General features: G+C 31.4%; 5 protein-coding genes across 7 annotated transcripts in view; 4 read left to right on the top strand and 1 right to left on the bottom strand.

The window, feature by feature from the left end:
• Positions 1 to 491, top strand: part of LOC108750040 — a 46,869-nt gene extending 46,378 nt beyond the window's left edge. The window contains exon 8 of the mRNA XM_018489227.1: positions 109 to 491. The gene's annotated coding sequence lies outside the window, so the exon portion shown is untranslated. The remainder of the gene's footprint in view (positions 1 to 108) is intronic.
• The window catches only part of LOC108750042, a 38,768-nt gene extending 35,347 nt beyond the window's left edge, over positions 1 to 3,421 (top strand). For 2 of the 3 annotated variants that reach the window (XM_018489235.1, XM_018489234.1), the window contains exons 2-3: positions 1,017 to 1,537; positions 2,822 to 3,421. In XM_018489235.1, coding sequence (XP_018344737.1) covers positions 1,075 to 1,537; positions 2,822 to 3,012 — 654 coding nt within the window. In that variant the 5' untranslated portion in view covers positions 1,017 to 1,074 and the 3' untranslated portion in view covers positions 3,013 to 3,421. Of the gene's footprint in view, positions 1 to 512; positions 580 to 1,016; positions 1,538 to 2,821 lie in introns of those variants that run through there. The other variant, XM_018489236.1, reaches the window with a different exon arrangement.
• Positions 3,422 to 4,635: 1,214 nt separating this feature from the next.
• Positions 4,636 to 8,293, bottom strand: LOC108750041 (probable enoyl-CoA hydratase, mitochondrial). Its single transcript, XM_018489233.1, has 7 exons — positions 8,125 to 8,293; positions 6,134 to 6,340; positions 5,874 to 5,998; positions 5,586 to 5,790; positions 5,228 to 5,347; positions 5,069 to 5,136; positions 4,636 to 4,983 (listed from the first exon to the last, which is right to left on the bottom strand). Exons 1-7 carry the CDS (start codon positions 8,222 to 8,224, stop codon positions 4,918 to 4,920), a joined length of 891 nt encoding a protein of 296 aa, XP_018344735.1. The 5' UTR covers positions 8,225 to 8,293; the 3' UTR covers positions 4,636 to 4,917.
• A 1,233-nt stretch (positions 8,294 to 9,526) lies between these two features.
• On the top strand, positions 9,527 to 12,345 carry LOC108749935. The gene is made up of 4 exons (XM_018488975.1): positions 9,527 to 9,643; positions 10,550 to 10,797; positions 11,443 to 11,588; positions 12,132 to 12,345. The coding sequence occupies exons 1-4, from the start codon at positions 9,586 to 9,588 to the stop codon at positions 12,271 to 12,273; spliced, it is 594 nt and encodes a 197-aa protein (XP_018344477.1). The 5' UTR covers positions 9,527 to 9,585; the 3' UTR covers positions 12,274 to 12,345.
• A 2,727-nt stretch (positions 12,346 to 15,072) lies between these two features.
• LOC108750105 (inositol 2-dehydrogenase-like) lies at positions 15,073 to 17,896 on the top strand. The gene is made up of 4 exons (XM_018489354.1): positions 15,073 to 15,204; positions 15,792 to 16,031; positions 16,262 to 16,643; positions 17,327 to 17,896. Exons 1-4 carry the CDS (start codon positions 15,122 to 15,124, stop codon positions 17,780 to 17,782), a joined length of 1,161 nt encoding a protein of 386 aa, XP_018344856.1. The 5' UTR covers positions 15,073 to 15,121; the 3' UTR covers positions 17,783 to 17,896.
• The last annotated feature ends 583 nt before the right edge of the window (positions 17,897 to 18,479 follow it).

Genomic DNA, 18,479 nt, shown 5'->3' with positions numbered 1-18,479 from the left:
TATATTAAATCGTAGATGAATTTTTATCGTATCTTAAGTGGTCAAGATCTAGAATTTCTTCTCTATTTTCCTTATATCTTTTTTAATGTTCTATATATACATTTTAAGTACGGAAGGATGTAAAGTTGATCCGGAACGAACCCTCGATAACGTCACAGATTCACGGCACTTAAGATGTAGTGGCAGCGCAAGGATACAATCATCTTAGTCGAATTCCCGTGGGCCGGTACTACACTCGAGTTGTTATAAATAAAATCGAAAAGACTCCTCGTGATGGAAGACACGGTGAAGAAGGAAAACGTGGGCGATATCAATCGCAGGGATCGGCCACCGCGGAGGAACGAGCCGAGCGAAACTCTCGATCGCGTGAACTTTATTATTCCACGAGGCGATATTTCTTCGTAGACGCACTATCACAATGACGTTGCGAAATTTCACTGCGATTCTTTCCGCAATATATTTTCCGATTTACTCAATCGATTTCACTTAATTTCATGGTAATTTGCTAGTCATAAAGAAATACAGTCATATAACAGTCTGGCCACGAGCGAATTTGTCAAAACCCTATAAGAGAGGAAGGTAAATCTAATTTCTTCCTTTATATGTATATTTTGTATGTATATACATATATAATCTCACTCTAACTAATGCTGTCTCACTTTATAATTTTAATTAAAGTTATATATTGAAACAGTATAAGTTAAAATGAATGTATTATTATATCTTAATTAAAGTTACAGAGTGAAACAGTATAAGTTAGAGTAAGATAGTATATAATTTTATACACAGGGAGAAATTATATGTGACCAGTTTGATAAGTCAGCGACTTTTCAAAAAGTAGCTGTTTTGAAAAATATGTCGAATTTTAGTAAAAACAGATTGAAAAGAAGAACAGGTTAAAAAGAGTCACTGACTTGTCAAGCTGCCCTCTTACGTATCTTTCTCTCTCATAGGATTTTGCCAAAATCTGATAAAGTGTCTCTAGCTAATTATACATCCTTCGGATTTTTTTTCAGGAAAAGAAATCGTAAGGGAGGACAGCTGATTCTTGCCGTCCACACGACCGAAATCGACATGGCGAGGCAACAGACGGTGGACCGAAACATCCCTCACCTGCGGGACATTTTTGGCTTCGGCAGCAAATGGGACAACGCTCGTGGGCAAGCTGAGGAGAAGGCACCCGGCCACGATAGCGCCGTGTCGGTGGGCTCCACATCCGGGGAGGAGGAGAGTCCGAAGAACAGCAAGAAGAAGAAGTCGCGTCGCCGCGACAACAGCAAGACGCTGACGGAGAGCGACGTGAAACACCTGGAACGGCATCTCTCTATGAAGAAGACCATACGCAAAAAGATCATGCGTGACCTGCAGCAGGCCTTCGTCGAGGATCCGAACGAGTTTCGTGTGGACGACATACCGCCAGAGCAACTCAAGGCAGAGATCAATATCCAGAGTCTGAGCTTCGGCACGCCGTCCCTGAAGCAGGGACGCACGCGTGGCAATGCTGAAAGCACGTTCCTCGATATGCTGCGTGGTGGTGGTACGAGAGCGCCTGTTATTTTATTAAAGTTCATTCTTCAACACCTTTTTATTTCTTTTGACGACCATATCTTTAACGATATTAATATTTTGACCATGAACAGTCAATTATCTTAATAATTGTATCAAGTCTTTGTCTTGTATAACAGTCTTTAAGGTATAACAAGATAGAAGATTATTAGGTACTAAACTTAGTTTCCGCGGCTCACATTTAGATGACTCTAATTGTAGGTGTAATTTACTTGGACATCTGAAGCTGGCTGCATTTTAGAGATTAAACATTTGTTAATAGAATTCAATGCGAAAAGATTTATTTAAGCAAAGAGTGCCATTTTTATTAAATATGAAACGTGATAAGTTGTTTTTTCGATATGTGCTGCTTCATTACTTTGATTTAAAAAAACTGCAGCTGCAGCTCATAAATTGCTAGTCAAAGTTTATGCTATGTTTATGGAGCAATTGTGTTCCATCGGAAAAAACATGCCGAGAATGATTTCGATGATTTAAGAGTGGTGATTATGAATGATTGTGAATGATAAACAACGCTCAGGTCAACCGAAAAAATTTGAATACACCAAATTGCAAGCATTATTGAACGAAAACTCAGCTCAAAAGCTCCAAGAATTGTCTGCAGCATTAAATGTTACTCCGATGGCTGTTTCCAAACGTCTACGTGCAATGGGAAAGATTCAAAAGAAAGAAAAATAGGTACCACACGAATTAACCGAAAATGCCGTTGCGAATCGCTTAAACATATCTCTAACTCGGAAATTAAATTTAGTGCCTAATAATTTATTTTAACTCTGATCGGTATTCGCTACCAAATTTCTTTAACTTTTCGTGGATTTAGTATACTTTAAATTAATTTATTTTTGCTTAAAGCTAATGTAATTGAACGATTTCTTATTTTGGAAGTCAAAATTCAAGTAATAAGATTATAACTTAAAATTATCTAAAATTGTGAAACAGTTTTTTACAACATAGTTGAAGAAAATGTTCGGGTCCATTGGGCTTGTAAATATCAATTAAATTTAATATACCTTCATAAAATTTCAAAATAAATATTTTCGTATTTAAACGTAAAAAAATACTCTTTGAAACTTTTAGAATGAATCTCATTCTACAGAGTTAAATCTCACTCTTAAAGATTGAAAATTAAGCCACTCTTTTTCAAGACTGATTCAATTTTCATTCTTTAGAATGAGATTCCAGAGAATTTAAAGAATATTTGTGAATTCCACTTTGGACTTTGCTTTGGATTTTTATATAAGCCTATATCTTACAGGTTTGGAGAAAAATGGGACGGATGGTGACAGAGATTCAGGACATGGTGGCTCGCCGACCAGAGAGGCGTCCAGCGCCCAGGATACGGATGATGAGTCCAGCTATGCATACGAGGCGCCCACCGCGACGCCCACGAAGAAGAGCAGCAACTTCTGGAGACGTTTCACCATGAAAAATCGCAATAAACGATAAATCCGCGACAGGAACCCCAGCGCGAAGAGAGAGAGTACCGATACTTTATATTCTCCGTCATCTCGATAATTTTTACCAGCGTATTTAACGAGGCAGAGCTTGCAACTGTGATATACATAAAACATAAAACCAATCATCTTCACCTCTTCCTCTCCCCCGAGACGATCCATCCGTCGAATTTTAAGAGGTTCCCGAAATTCGATCCGCATACAAGACCGAGGACCAAGAGATTTAATGTACAAATTTCGGACCAGCATATTTTATTTGCTACGACATATCATCGGACATATTAATTACGGGCCTTAAAAGACCAGACAATATATCTTTTTTAAATTAAAAAATAAGGAAAATTCAGGATAAGAATTCGATAAATAAGAATTCAATAAATGCGAAAAAAACGTTTCAATCAAAATAAAAACGATTTTTTATTTTGACAAACGATAAAAACTGATGTTATTTTACATTTGAATTTAATTTCTTGTAGCTCAATTTCAGTAAGTATTTAGATTAGCAGATATTGGAACGATGAAATAATAATTCGCACCCCTACAGTACAAAGTTGCACAAAAGTTGCGGCAACATTGCTGCAGCAATATTGCAGAGATTTTGCAGCGATATTGCTGCAAATCCTGTGCTGTATGGCTTCACTTTATTATTTGAAATGATATGTACTCACAAGCTTTGAAAAGAAAGAAAAACAAGGGAGTAGCTAGGACAAGCTATTTAGGGATCTCTCTTGTCTGACCAATTTCGCTGTACATATATACTTTTTTTGAAATATCGGAGGAACTTCTTAAAACTTTCCGACCTGAAATGTAACGATCGATGTGCCCGATAATGTAATTCCCATCTTCTGACACGTACTTAAAGGCAATGTAAAAAATAAAAACGGAGGCAGCGAAATACAAATACGTATATAGTATTTAAGGATAGTTAGTTTAATTTCTTTTAATGTAAGAGAGAATGCGGCAGTTATGGGTGATCTGTAATAAACGTAAAAGAGGTGCGTATCGCTTATATATATCGCGTATATATATAATGTACGCATCGGTTAGTATTAGCTAGTCAACGATGCTAAGACGTATACCCGTGAGACCCGATCGATTTTCTTACTGACAAAATTTGATATCGCTTTTTTATAATAAACTCAAAAATGAAATAATTTTGTAACTACTTTTACTTCACGGAAATTTACAGGCTTAAGGCTTCTCATCTGAGGAACTCATGTATATGCACTTACTGAATAGTATATGTAAGGAACTTACTGAATTACGTCGTTTAAGTGTGACACATTGCATTTTTTTCACTCTAACTTAAGCTATGTTGATGTTTACCGAAATCCTGTTGTTCCTACCATTTTTCGAGATATCTCGCTAGTATTATAAATAACGTCATCCAAGCGACGTCGATAACGATTTACGTATTCTCATCTAATCTCCACTTTCTACTATAGTAATAATAATATAATAATTATTATTCCTTTTAATATTAACTGCAACATTATATATTAGCTTTAAATGTATTATACTCGAGATCCAGCTTATGTAAGAGCAGAAATGTACTCGAATAAAAAACCTTATTTGGATATTGCGCTTGTTCTTGCATTAATTAATTATCGTATCGTTTTATGCAAAAGTTTATTGCAGCATAGATGTGTATATGTCGTAACAAATATAACAGATAATATCTTATGTCTAACCTCTTAATTAACGAACATTAAATGAACATTTTTCCCTTTTTTTAAAAAGGTTTCCTCAATTCTTGATAGAAAGATCTATCAATCAGTTAAAAGGCAAGACATATTAAACAGAGATTTTCATTACAAAAATGCAGTATAAAAATATTTAAAAAAATATTCATCGACACTTGTGTCCCTTTCCTCTTACAGATATAGATAACTTAAATCTATTGATTTGTATATCTCGGCGAACGTTTCTCTAGGAAAGCTGCCATTCCTTCCTTTCTGTCCGCCTGAAAGAAAGGAAATTTTAACTTATTAATAAATCTATTTTTTCATCAAATTTAGATTATTGATAATCACAAAAGGATTTCTCACCAGAGAGAAAGTGCTGTGAAACAATCTTTGTTCAAACAGAAGTCCCTGTTGCAATGTGGTTTCGTATGCTAAAATTAATAAATCATAATTAGATACATTACAAACTATTTTGGATTACAGTGAGAATTACTTAATTAATTCTTTATGTATTCTTTTTACCAGCATTAACAGCTTCTTTGGCTATCGCGACAATCAACTGTGAGTGAGTTGCGATTTTTTCGCCCAATTTCACTGCTTCTTCGACGACTTTGTCAGCTGGAAATACTTTGCTGACTAGACCTAGATAAGATTTAAAAAAATAAAACTTACTTTTTTTTAATACACTAAACGTTTTATAAAAAATATAAATAACAGAATATTAAGATTGAAATTAATGAAAAATCATTAAAAATAATTTAACATAAAAAACTCAAATATATAACAACAATTTTCAAATAGAATTTATATTTAATGAAGTAACTTAAATTTCTTTCGGTTGCAATAGTGTTAACTCTAATTTTTGTTAATGCAAACTTACCACTTTTCTCAGCTTCTTCCGCGGAAATCATATTACCAGTGAGTATCATTTCCATAGCTTTACTTTTACCGACGACCCTGGTTAATCTCTGAGTGCCGCCTGCTCCGGGAATGGTGCCGATGGCAATTTCTGGTTGGCCGAATTTGGCTTTATCACCGGCGTAAATAATATCGCACATCATTGCTAGTTCATTTCCCCCACCCAACTATGAAAAACGGGAGTACATGTTATTGAACTATTCATCTTTGTTTTCAACGTCTGTCGAAGACAATCGAAGGCATTACTTACAGCGTAACCATTTACAGCAGCAATTATGGGCTTTCTGCTTTTAGCAACTACATTCCAGCCAGCTATAAAGTTTAACTTCAAATTCGATGCGTACGAATTATCTTTCATTTCCTTGATGTCGGCACCTATGAGAATGCAATTAATATATATTTTTATATTATAATATATAAAAAGACAATAAAAAAGGATCAATATCCCAAATTTAATTTCTTGAATATATTTACAGAGTAGTATTTAAAATAAAGTTCATGTAATCTTACCAGCAGCGAATGCCTTTTCACTTCCGGTAAGGACGATGGCGGCGATAGACGAATCCGAATTGAAATGTTCCAAAGCTTGACTTATTTCGCTCATTAATTGATCACACAAAGCATTTAAAGCTTTTGGCCTGTTTAAGGTAACAACGCCTACATTTTTCTTTTCACCTGCAGTCTCAAGTTTGAGGAACTCATAAATGCCAGTTTGACCTGTAAATCACATCAGAGTAGGGTTTTTATTTAAAAAATAAAAAGATATTTCTTCATTTAAAAAATTAAAAAATACTTTTTATTAAAGAAAAAGAAAAAAATGTATTAGAGAATAATTAATTCGTGATTAGTTCCTAAAATAATGACATAAAAAGTAAACAAGATTATTTTGCATTGAGATACGTGTTATAAAAAAAAAATTAGAATGTATCATTTCCATAATGACTGTAAAATATACAATTTATTCAAGTACTGTAAATAATAACGAAATTTTTACTAATAAAAAAAACTAATTATTACATTAATGTAAAATGTAGCCGGAACACATAATTGTTATTGGAGTTATAATACGCTCGCTTTTAATGATTCGCATATTTATTGTGTATAATTAATGCCCAACTAAAAAAGGATATATTAATAATTAAATTCAAATAATAATATAGTCTGGAAAAATAGAATCTTTTTCTAGTATATTATTTGTAACGTACTACATGTTTTGATAAAATTAATTAACGTTAATAATGCGCGATGTGTCCGATGTTTTTTTCAAAAATAATTTACTTATATATATCAGATATTTAAAGTAGTTTTATTATGCTCAACGTTTTAGGTTCCACAAATGTAAGATTAATTCAACTTCCTATTTATCTTTTTCTTAGTGGAAGCGCGAGCCTTCATTTTCTATATACATTATGTAATCAAGAACGATTCAACATGAAGATAACCACAAGAATACATTGGGCAATGAATAACAAGGTCCGTTTCATGTACAAGGTGTCTCAAAAAGAACGGAAATTCTTTTAATTTATTAGTTAATTTAAAGATAATCTTGTTTTTAGCAAATCAAATGTTGTTAATGAATAATTTTATCAGAAAATCTTTTTAATGTTTGTTACATCACTTTAACATAAATTGTCTTTTATATACATTGTCTTTTATTTCTTCTCGAAATAAATAAATATTATTAAATATATAAACTATAAGTTCTGAAAAATATCAAAAACAGTTTTGCACGCTTGAGTTATATTCATGCGTTCAAAGAAAAACAATGAAACGGCGTGTTTCCTGCTTGGCTTATTAAGGCTTATTTAATCTCGTTGAACTTCTTTACAGATATAAATTAATCGCCTTATTGCACGAGATATCTAATTTTAAAGTCATAATTTGAAAATCAAAACAAGATTACAAAAGTATAAATAATACAAAAGTGTTATACATACGTAACAAATTTATAAAATTTATATTATAATTATATTAAATTATATTAAATTTATCTTTTTTCTGTATACATAAATATGTGTGCCCCCGAGATAACTTGTGATTTTTTTTAAAAAGAAATATAATAAACATCTTTCCTCACGTATAGTTATATCATTATTACTAAATACACATAAATCCGACAAATAATTAAATTTTTTCTTAAAACCGTGTGATAGTGCGAATTGCAAGTCATACGCATATATGTACAATAATGTTACAAAAAATAATTATGAGAAAACTATTTTGGGCTGTCGTTATTACGTATATAATTATAGATTTTCAATATTCGCAGTGAATAATGGCATTCAGACATTTAATATGTGATCGAATTTAACATCAGTATATAAACGTATTTTTTTCGTAGCCTCAGAAATAAGTTTTGTAGCGTAGCAATAGTGCAGCAATTATACCGGGTGTTTCCCACGAAACCGGCGTTCCCGACACTACGACCAGCTGTCCGGCTGGTGATAACCGATGACCCGACGGAGAAGGGATCTGTGTTCGCAGGTATATTTGGTACTTACAGGAATAACACCTGAAAACAGGCGTGGCAAATTGCTGCGGTTTTCGGGCTGCGTGCGACACGCGAGAGAATAGAATCTGCGACACACGACTGACAGACATGTTGATAGTCAAGTATCCGTGAATAAATGTAAATTATGATCCAAGTTCGTAGGCTGGCTGATAATGTCACGCAATCCTGCCAACTATCAACGAGAATATCACTGGATTCTTATACTTTCAACTAAGGCTAGAAATATAATGTTCGAATTACCCGCGTTTTAGTGTCCGAATAGTTGAATCCGCAAATTCGAGAATTCGTATTCAAATCGTACGAAAACTAATGGCGAAACAGTATGCTAATTTTTCCTTTTTTATTAAAATTATATGTAACATTTATATCTGTCGTATATATACTCAGGAAACATATTATACATAATATATGTATCAGCGTAATGATATATATTTATTGAGAATTGTATATAGTTATTGTGTTAATAATTAAAATATCAGAAGAATAAACAGCAATGAAATTGCAATAACTAAAATTTCAAAAATTTTCTCAAATTCCAAGAAGTTTCCTACTTTTTAAGATTTTTTTTTTTGTATTTCCACATAAGACAATGTTCTACAAAAAGTATAAAATTAAAAGAGAATAGATCTTTTTATATTTAAAATAAATTTGTATTAAAAAAATGAAATATAACAATTTATCACATTTGTAACTATTCTTAAAAATAGAAATCAATAAAAATAATAATTTCTCGAGTAATTTCTAGATTTTATTGTACAATTGCAGAAAAAGAGCCATCTTATTTTCTTGTAAATCGATGCGATAAATTATTTAATACGTAAATAATTTGCATTAATAATTAAAATATGAGGATAAAATTCATTCACTAATAATTTCGAAAATTTCTCAAATTCCTCATTTTCCAAAAATTTTTTGTATTTTCACATAAGAAATATCTACAAAGTAAAGAATTAAAAAAAATATTTTTATAATTAAAAAATAGATTTTTATAAGAAAAGGTGAAATATAAGAATTTACGTCAACTATTCTTGACACTAGAAGACCCGATAAAAAATAATTCCTATTGTATAATCGCAGAAAAAAGCGGCGTTTCTTGTAAATCAATATTAAATTAATGCATAAATAATTTGCGTGAGTTTACAAAAACGGACAGCGCTTGAGCCTGCAGTTCCGAATCAACGAGCCGCGACAATGATCGATGATCCATGCGATGACTATAACATACAAAGAAAAAAAAGAAGAAAAAGTGAAAAAGATGATCGTCTCATCACGCGGTGAAAGTATCCGATTCGGATACGAATTAAAAGTGGGGAGGAGAGGGTGGAGAGGGAAGAAAGTCACCCCGACAGGTAACGGTGGCAGACGGCACGTTGGCATCTTGGCATTGAGCGAACTTGAGTTTATCGCCAGTTCACGGTCGTTCGTCCACGCTTACTGTTCCCACAGGACCATGCGTTCGATACTACTTCTCACGTTCTTAGCAAACACTAAGCTGATGAGCAATGCAGGTGAGATAGATTGCAACTTCACTGATCCGTTAGTCTGAGATGATAAGGGAGTTTTTATCGAAATTGAGACATTAAATCAAATAAATTCTGTGTTTTTTAAATAATTTTGATTATAATACACTAAAAAAAATTTTAATTTTAAAGAAATACTTTTTTATTCGTATTGAAAAAAATTATTTTTTTGGATCAATAAAAATTTTTTTGGAAATACATCTCTATATCTTATTTTTTTGAAAGTACAATATCTTATTTTCAAAGAAATTTTCATTGATCCAAAAAAATAATTTTTTTGAGTACGAGCAAAGAGATCATTCTTTGAAATGTTTTCTTTAGTGTAATAAATATTAAAAGTTTGTTCTCTTCAATATTAAAAATGTCATTTGAATTTTTATAAACTGATGACTTTTTTTTTATTTACAAATTAAAAATGTACGTAATCATGAATCTATTAATGACAAAATAAATATCATCACTATAAAAAATATAAATATGGATTTAACACTATTATATAATTTTAATATTAACACTGAGTGAGAATATATAGGCATAGTGTTAAATCCATATTTTTTTAAGACTAAAATGATAAATTTATTCAAATATGTATTTAAAGGAATTGTACTTAAGAATACAGAGTGTGTTTTTCATTTTTTTTCCATTTAAAATTATTTCCTTCCCAAGTTTCTTAATCTTCTTTCCATTTTACAATTATTTCTTTCCCAAGTTTTCACAGAAATAGAATAAATCGCTGTTGCACTTTCGTTTCCAACTTTTATTAAACTTTATTTCAATTACTCTGTTTTAAATTACTTTATGGTAAAATTGCTCAGTTTTAAATTACTTTACATTAAACAACAAAGAATTTCTAAAAGATCGAGAATAAAGTCTAAAACTAGCTATCAATTACAGAAGAGATCTGGCAGCAAGATCTGTCTAAAGACATACAAATAGGTGCATCCACTGATGGCTACGATCGCGTGGGGTTAAAATGCGGCGCTGAAAGAATGACCATCGAGCTTAAAACTACAGAGGATTTCTCAGGAGTGATCTACACGCAGGGTAACTTTTATTCCCGAGAACCGTCCTGTTTCCTCGATCCAGTTCGCGGTAGAAGCTTCACCATGAGCATCCCTTTGAACAAATGTGACACTGAAAGGGTACGTTATTTAAATATTAACGTACGTTATTTAAGTATTTTGTTTGTTCCATTAATTTCTTCTTCTCGAAACTATTATTTATTAGCCTTATTAGCAAAACAAGTCATTTAAGTAGAAAGAAAACGTGATTCTCTCTTTCTTCCGAAACCTTTCATTTTCTTTTAAATTATATCTTTCTAAAGAGTGACGAGCTACCATACAATTTCTTTACAATTTTCTAAATCGTGACATTTTCTTAATCGTGAATTATTGTACATTTTATATACGACATAATGACGAAATATCATAGCTGGTAAAAGAAAGTATAACTTGTACATCACATTTTTAAATATATATTATCCTGATATTTTTTAATTCCTACAATTTCTCTTATGTTTTTATTTGTTAATCTAAACAAATAGTAAAACAGGAAATTCAACTTTTATAAAGGATTTTTTAAAATTGTTTCTCTTAATGTTTTATAATTTTTTAACAGTACATACTACAATTACTTTCTATCTCTATTACGAGAAATTACTCGTAAGATAGATTAGAGAGCTTTAATCACTTTAATGTATATACTTTAAAATGACTTACGGTTTAAGATCAATTATGAATTATTTATACCATTCAAAATTTTCTGTACATTTTTTGTTTCGTTGAAAGAATGGTGACAAATACAGCAACATCGTGGTGATTCAGCACGACGACGAGCTGTTAACACCAGGTGATGCCGCTTTTACGTTAGAATGTGACTTCTCGAGACCGCGTGATCTTACGGTATCGGCGGATCTTAATGGGAGTAAGAAGAGGTAATTGCTGTTTCGTCATTAATTCAACTTACTTTCGACATAAATGTTGATTGCTGCGCTTTTTCAATTATTCATAAGCTTAATAGAGATGCTGCTGAGATTGATTTTCTTTACGTATGCGTGAAACGAAAATTGAAAAGAAAATTGGCAATTATTACGATGCGTGAAATGAAAATTTGAAAAGAAAATTGGCAATATCCTTCGATAAAACATTAATAATTTGTAAAAAACATAAGTGTTTTCACATCTACTAAAGATCTTAAGTAAAGAACTTTGATTTTCTTAAATATAGATATACTATATTTTCTGTTATAATACTATAATATATAAATTAATAATAAAAAATAAACTTGTCCTCTCTTTTCATCTCGTAAAGTTATTCTTCCAAAATTAAATAATGTTCAGTAATTTCAATTAAATCAAAGTTAAGGTTTTTATTTAAAAAAATTAATATCGGTTTAGTTATAGAATACATATTTTTATGAAGTACAATGAAACTTTTATATAATATATTTCAAGCAATGATACACTTTTATTAATTAGGTCGACTAAATCGAGTATAGCTCTCATCGACGCCGATCCGGGAAGTGACAGAAGAAAGAGGTCGGCGTACGTGGAAAGCTATGGGGACGAGGTTGTTTTCATGCCGAAACAAGCATATCGTAAGGTGAACGACGAATTGTGAGATACCAGTGTGTGCTAGCTGAATAAAGAGACTGAGTAAACATTGTCTTATTTGTCGCTTCTCGAAAACATTCACAGAATTCCCAATGAGTAGAATGTTTAAAATCAACACACAGAACAACTTTAAGATATCTTAAAGTTGTTTCTTACCCAGCAAACGAGAATGGATTAAAATGAATTGAAATGGATTCAGAAATATTGATTCACGAATGTTAAAATGAATGCTTTTCAATCCTGAATGCATTTTTATTCATTTATAGGAATTGCATGGAGAATATCTTTATGCCTTTCAATCTAAAAATAATATTAGCTTTTTCTATGCATTGTGAATACTGTTCAATTCAAAATTTTGAAATAGAAAATGCAGTTTTTCAATATAATTGCATCCAATTGAATCTAATTGAATCCAATTGAATCCAATTAAATCCAAAAAAAGTATCCGCTATTTAAAATACGCATTCGGATAGAAAAAAATTTCAATACATTTTAATCCATTCTCGTTTGTTGGGTATGTGTTGATTTTAAACATTCTACTCATTGAGTTATGTCGAGCGACAATCGCCATACACAGATCTTCACATTTAAAAATTCCTATCGTTTTTTGATTAAAGAGTGACAGTTATATTGTAAATAAAATTGTAGCTCAAGTTTCTCGCTGGCACAATCGGTGGTGTTGTCTCACAAAATTCTCTTTGATATTAGACATGTTTATAGCAAATGCAATCGTAAAGATCAAGAGATGCAATTAATATATTTCGTTCTTAATTAAATCGTAATTGATTAAATATATTTAATTTAAAAAATCAATTAAATTAACTAACGCACATTTCTGCTAACGTGGAAATTAATTTTAAACTCGGTTCAACTTACTCTTTATCTTTTTCTAATTCTAAGAAGTAAAAAAACATGGAGAGCCAGTTTAAATCAAAATTAAACTACATTGAAAATTAAATTACAAAAAAAAGATATAAATCCAAAAGCCGATTTTATTTTGCATTTGTCGAATGTGATCATTGCCGCATGATAAAAACATGCATCTTAATTGATTTCAGAATAAGAAGAAAATCAAGGGTGCTGTTTTATTATAAATCTTACCGATCGATGAACATTCTCGATTGATGAAAACTCACGATGCATTCTACGTGAAATTGTTGTTATTGCTTGTTATTTAATTTACGTTGTTTAAATAAATTATGTAATTCGTTCGAGCGGATTTCTCATTGCTATATCTTAATTTAATCTGCAGCGGCAGAATGTATGCAGTTTATGTATATGCGCGACTTTTATAGTCTATTTTTATTCCAAAGATACGATATATGTTATAATGCGATAATTTCGTCGATAACCCCTTGTATGATATTACATAATAGAAATTTTCATGTTACTTATTGACATATTAACTATGCACAAAACAATTTTAACAGATATTTTAAGTCATTTTAAAAGTCGCTGAAAAACTAGAGGTACATCTAATTGTTATGACACAGTTTTTGCGATAAAAGTTATGATATGGATAAATAATTAGCGTAATTGCAGCGATAACAAAGTCCTCGGTTTATTACAGGTCATTGTGGTAAAGTTTTAAGAAATAAAAGGATATCGCATGATGATTATGTAAAAATGTAAATAAACATAACTGCAAAATCTAATGGTTATATCGCGTAAATATGTATAAGCCACTCATAGACAAGTCGTTATGCTCGACTTATTAGAATGATCAACGTGTTGAATATGTTGGAATATTCAATTTAATAGCGTTTTCTCTTGAGATACACTGCATCCTGGCATCACATCAGTTGCGTGTAAGCGCTACAATCAGCTACACTATACAAGAGTGGTGTACATCATTATGACGCTAAAACTCTGTTCCCGCTTGATATCAAATTTCAAATTTTAAATATCACACTGGCTCTACACCGTCCCTTTGAGACGGTGTACCATAAAATTTGCACGACATCGTAGGAAACATGGTACACCAAATGAGTTCGTTTACCATCAGCTATAGAAACACGATACATTCTAAGTGATACACTAGCGATAGTGCAGCCAAGAGAAAACGCTATAATGCCCGTTTCCATCAATGTAAATCAACTATAATCTCGGTTCAACTTACTCTTCGTCTTTTTCTAATTCTAAAGATTAAAAAAAGACAAATTTAACGTTAATCAACGTTGATGGAAATGGGCATAAAGTCTTCTCTATCACCGCTTTAAATCCTCTCTCATTCTATCCTTCGTTTTGAATAAGTAAATCGCAATATTGAACTTCTCTCATTGTGATCCGTGAATAAACTTAATGAATGGGTACAACCTTCTTCTGGAAGCATCTCTTGCTGCCAAGTTTATGTGACGCTTTTGTAGCAACAAAGCACATTAATAAATAATTAGTAGAATATATATATGATTTTAAGACAACAGCCGGCTTAACTGTTTCGAGAGAAGAGCAATTAAATAAAAATACTTTAAATTCAAACTTATATCTTTAATGCATTAATTATTCGATAATTTATGTTGCAAAAAATTTATACTCATCTTTTTGTATTTGTTCGAAAGTTTATTAAGAATTCTTAGCATAAGAATAACCAATAAGAATATAAATAAAAATAATAAAAAAATTCAGAAAATTACGAAAAAATTCACAGAATCCTTCTTTGATAAAAACAACATCTCTTTTATCTATTACATGACTGGCGCTACTGGATAATAATATGCGTCACAGTAAACAACTCCCACTTCCATTTATTTTTCCTTATATAAGAAGTATAATTATAAAGGCATCATTGGCAGAAACCGGTCTCTTGATCGCGACAGATTTTAGAATCAAAGTATATACATTTATAATTTGTAATAATGGCAACGGCGAAGTTTAAAGAGACATCTCCCTATGTCAAACCGAAACCTTCACCACCTGAGGATGACTACTTGTATAAGAAGTGAGAAATTAGTTCAATATCATTGCACAATATAAATTCGCATCGGAGCGATATGCATTGTAAAATAAATATTATACTTGATTGACGAAAATTTGCTTATTGAAAAACGTTACTTTTATATTCCTAAAATTTTATTTCTATTCTTAATTTAAAATTGATACGAGAAACGCGCAACAAAATTGATATGGGCTTTAAATGAACAAATTTTTAATTAATTTTGTAAATGACTTTTATGTAGGTGGAAAATTACTATAGTTTTTCACTTTAGACTTTCGAGACCAGAAATTTTAACTGTATTTCTTCAAGATTTTATATTTCTTTGCTTCCAATATTCTTTTACTAACGACTCTTCTACTAACGTAGAATCTATATAGATTAAAATATTAAAATATATACATGTATTAAAAGTAAGTTAAACCGAGATTAATATTTAATCTCAGTTTAATTTTCTTTTTTTATCTCTTTCTAGTCTCTTCATAATTTTTAAATTGCAAAAAATGAAGAGTAAATTAAACTATTAAATCTTTTAACAGATTAAAATTATTCGACATTGATAGAAGTGAACATTAAAGAAATATCTTTCGTAGATATTTAGAACACTTAACCCTGAAAACGGAGAAGGAACCGATAGTTAAAGTGGCTTTGTTCGGTGTGGGTCATGCCGGGACGATACATTTAAATTCTATGATTCCTAGTAGACGTGTTCAAATTTTATATATCGTTGATGATGTCGAAAGTAAATGGCAAAGCATTCGAAAGTATTGGCATCTGGACAACGTTACCTTCCTAAATAGCAAGCAGTCTGATAAAGTGTTCAAAGATTCCAAGTAAGTAGCTATCAATTAAAAAAGCGCTGTCGAATAATCAAATTAAATAAAGTTAAATTAAAATTAAAAATTAAGTACCTTTTATAATATAGACTTATGTATAATATAAATTATATATCATAAATTATATTCACGAATTACACAATTTCGATATGTAGACAATATAAATTTGTAATACAAATGCATCTGTACAATCAAACAAGTAATGTTCGCTTTTCACGATTTGAAAGTGTCGACGCGGTTTTGGTGGCGACGCCGACTATGACACATAAAGATATAGTTATTAAAGCTCTGGAAGCAAAGAAGGCAGTCTTCTGTGAGAAACCCATAGCAGAAGATCGCCCAAGCACCGTCAAATGCTACGAGATGGCCAAGAAAGTCGGCAAGCCGCTATTTACCGCGTTCAATCGGCGATTCGATCCGAGTTATTGGAATGTGAAAGAACGAGTTCACAAAGGGGAGGTCGGACATGTCCACATGATTAAAAGAGTCGCTCATGACTCTCCCTTGCTCTCTCTAGACTATTTGAAAGTATCCGGCGGTATCTTCTACGATTGCCTGGTCCACGATATCGACCTGATTGTTTGGGTTCTCGGTGAATATCCAGATAAGGTACGATTTTTACACATATTATACGCAATGTACATTGAGAAAAATACTTAATTTTAATAAATATTTGTTTGAATAATCCTAAGTAAATATTTACTACTTATAAACAAATCCCTAGTAAAAAAGGTTGATAGAGAAAGATAGAAAAATGCTATTGTTTCAAATCTGGAATCTGGTTCGTAAATTCACTAATTTGAATCAGATCTTACAAAAATCTTATGCAAATCTTATAGAATTAAAAAAAAATGCAATAGGATTCATATCCGAATAATCGTGATGCTAGCGATGTCAATGATAGAAAATGATATAATCTTATAAAAAAACGATACAAATTGATAGAAATGATATCGTTCTATATTTTTAATCGTTCTCTATCAATTTTTTTTACCAGGGATATTGATTCGACATAAAAATCATTAATTTCATTATTAATTTCATTCATTCTTATTATTTTTTTATTAAGTAAATATTTATTTACTGTGGGCAAATATTTACTTAGTACTATTCAAAGCAATATATATTAAGATTTAGTAATTTTTTTTCAGTATACAGAAAATTTGTGTATCTGTTAATATCTTAGGAATGCAGTTGTTATCTTAGAAAAAGCGGATTTTTATAATTATCTCGAACGAAAAAATTGACAAATCGTATCTATAAAAAAAAATTATATAAAATATGAATTACAGGTTTCGGTCCTAGCTCACGCAAATATTCCAGAGATTAAGGCCATTGGAGACTTCGACACGGTTGCAGTGAACTTCCATTTTCCTTCAGGAACACTTGGCATGATCGATTTATCGCGCAACAGTCCATACGGATATGATCAACGACTGGAAGTCTTCGGTCCGAAGGGTATGTTGCAAGCCGACAACAGGCAGTTGAACTCCGTTCATTTGTATAATGAACTACAAGGAATTACCACTGCCCCGATCTGGTACACATGGCCTAGCCGTTTTATGAACGCCTACATAAGAGAGTTTGATCACTTCCTCGATGTAGTACATGGTAAGGTTGAGTCGGAGGTCAAGTCGAAAGACATCCTAGCGGTAAGTAAAATCGCTACGGCCTGTGAAGAGTCCGCTCGCATGGGGAAAGTCGTGGAACTCATATGGACGAAGGATGAGTTGCCAGATAACTTATGAAGAAACAGCCAAACTTGAACAAAACTTCAACAAAACTATTATTACATCCGTATAATACTATCTTATTTGATGTCATTCTTATGAATTATACACACACACACACACACACACACACACACATTTGTCCATATTCATCATTTAAATAAAAAAATTACAAAGAATACCACAAAAGATTTACATATACAATATTTCGAGGTGTATAGAAAGATCTTATCGTTTACTATCTTATCGCTGATTCTCTTCAGCGCAATTATGTATACACAAGTCTTATTTTTGTATGAATTCCAAATAAAATCTTGATGTATTGAATATATAATCATATTTTCTCAAATATGTATAGTGCAATTAATTATGTTAAATATTAGGCAACGTAACAATTTAATTGTTCTTTTAATCAACTTTGCTACATAGCGTAGTATAGTTACATATATAAATACATATACTATTTGGAAATAATGCAATTAGACATTGTACATACGTGTAAGAAAATATACAAAAAAGTATACTTTAAATATTACTTCATATCAATTTAACTAGAGCTTCTTTATTGTTTATGCATTTTTATAAAATTCAATTTAAGATACGTACATATTCTCCAATGTTTTTCAGCGTTTTTCAATTTGTTTCTGAGCTATAAAAGTTTTTTTACATCATAACTATTGATCAATGTATCAAATTTTCATTTATTGAAGATATA

This window comes from Trachymyrmex septentrionalis, unplaced genomic scaffold, assembly GCF_001594115.1.
Source record: "Trachymyrmex septentrionalis isolate Tsep2-gDNA-1 unplaced genomic scaffold, Tsep1.0 scaffold32, whole genome shotgun sequence".
In the NCBI taxonomy this organism is placed as follows: domain Eukaryota; kingdom Metazoa; phylum Arthropoda; class Insecta; order Hymenoptera; family Formicidae; genus Trachymyrmex; species Trachymyrmex septentrionalis.
This window is presented reverse-complemented; position numbering and strand designations above follow the sequence as displayed.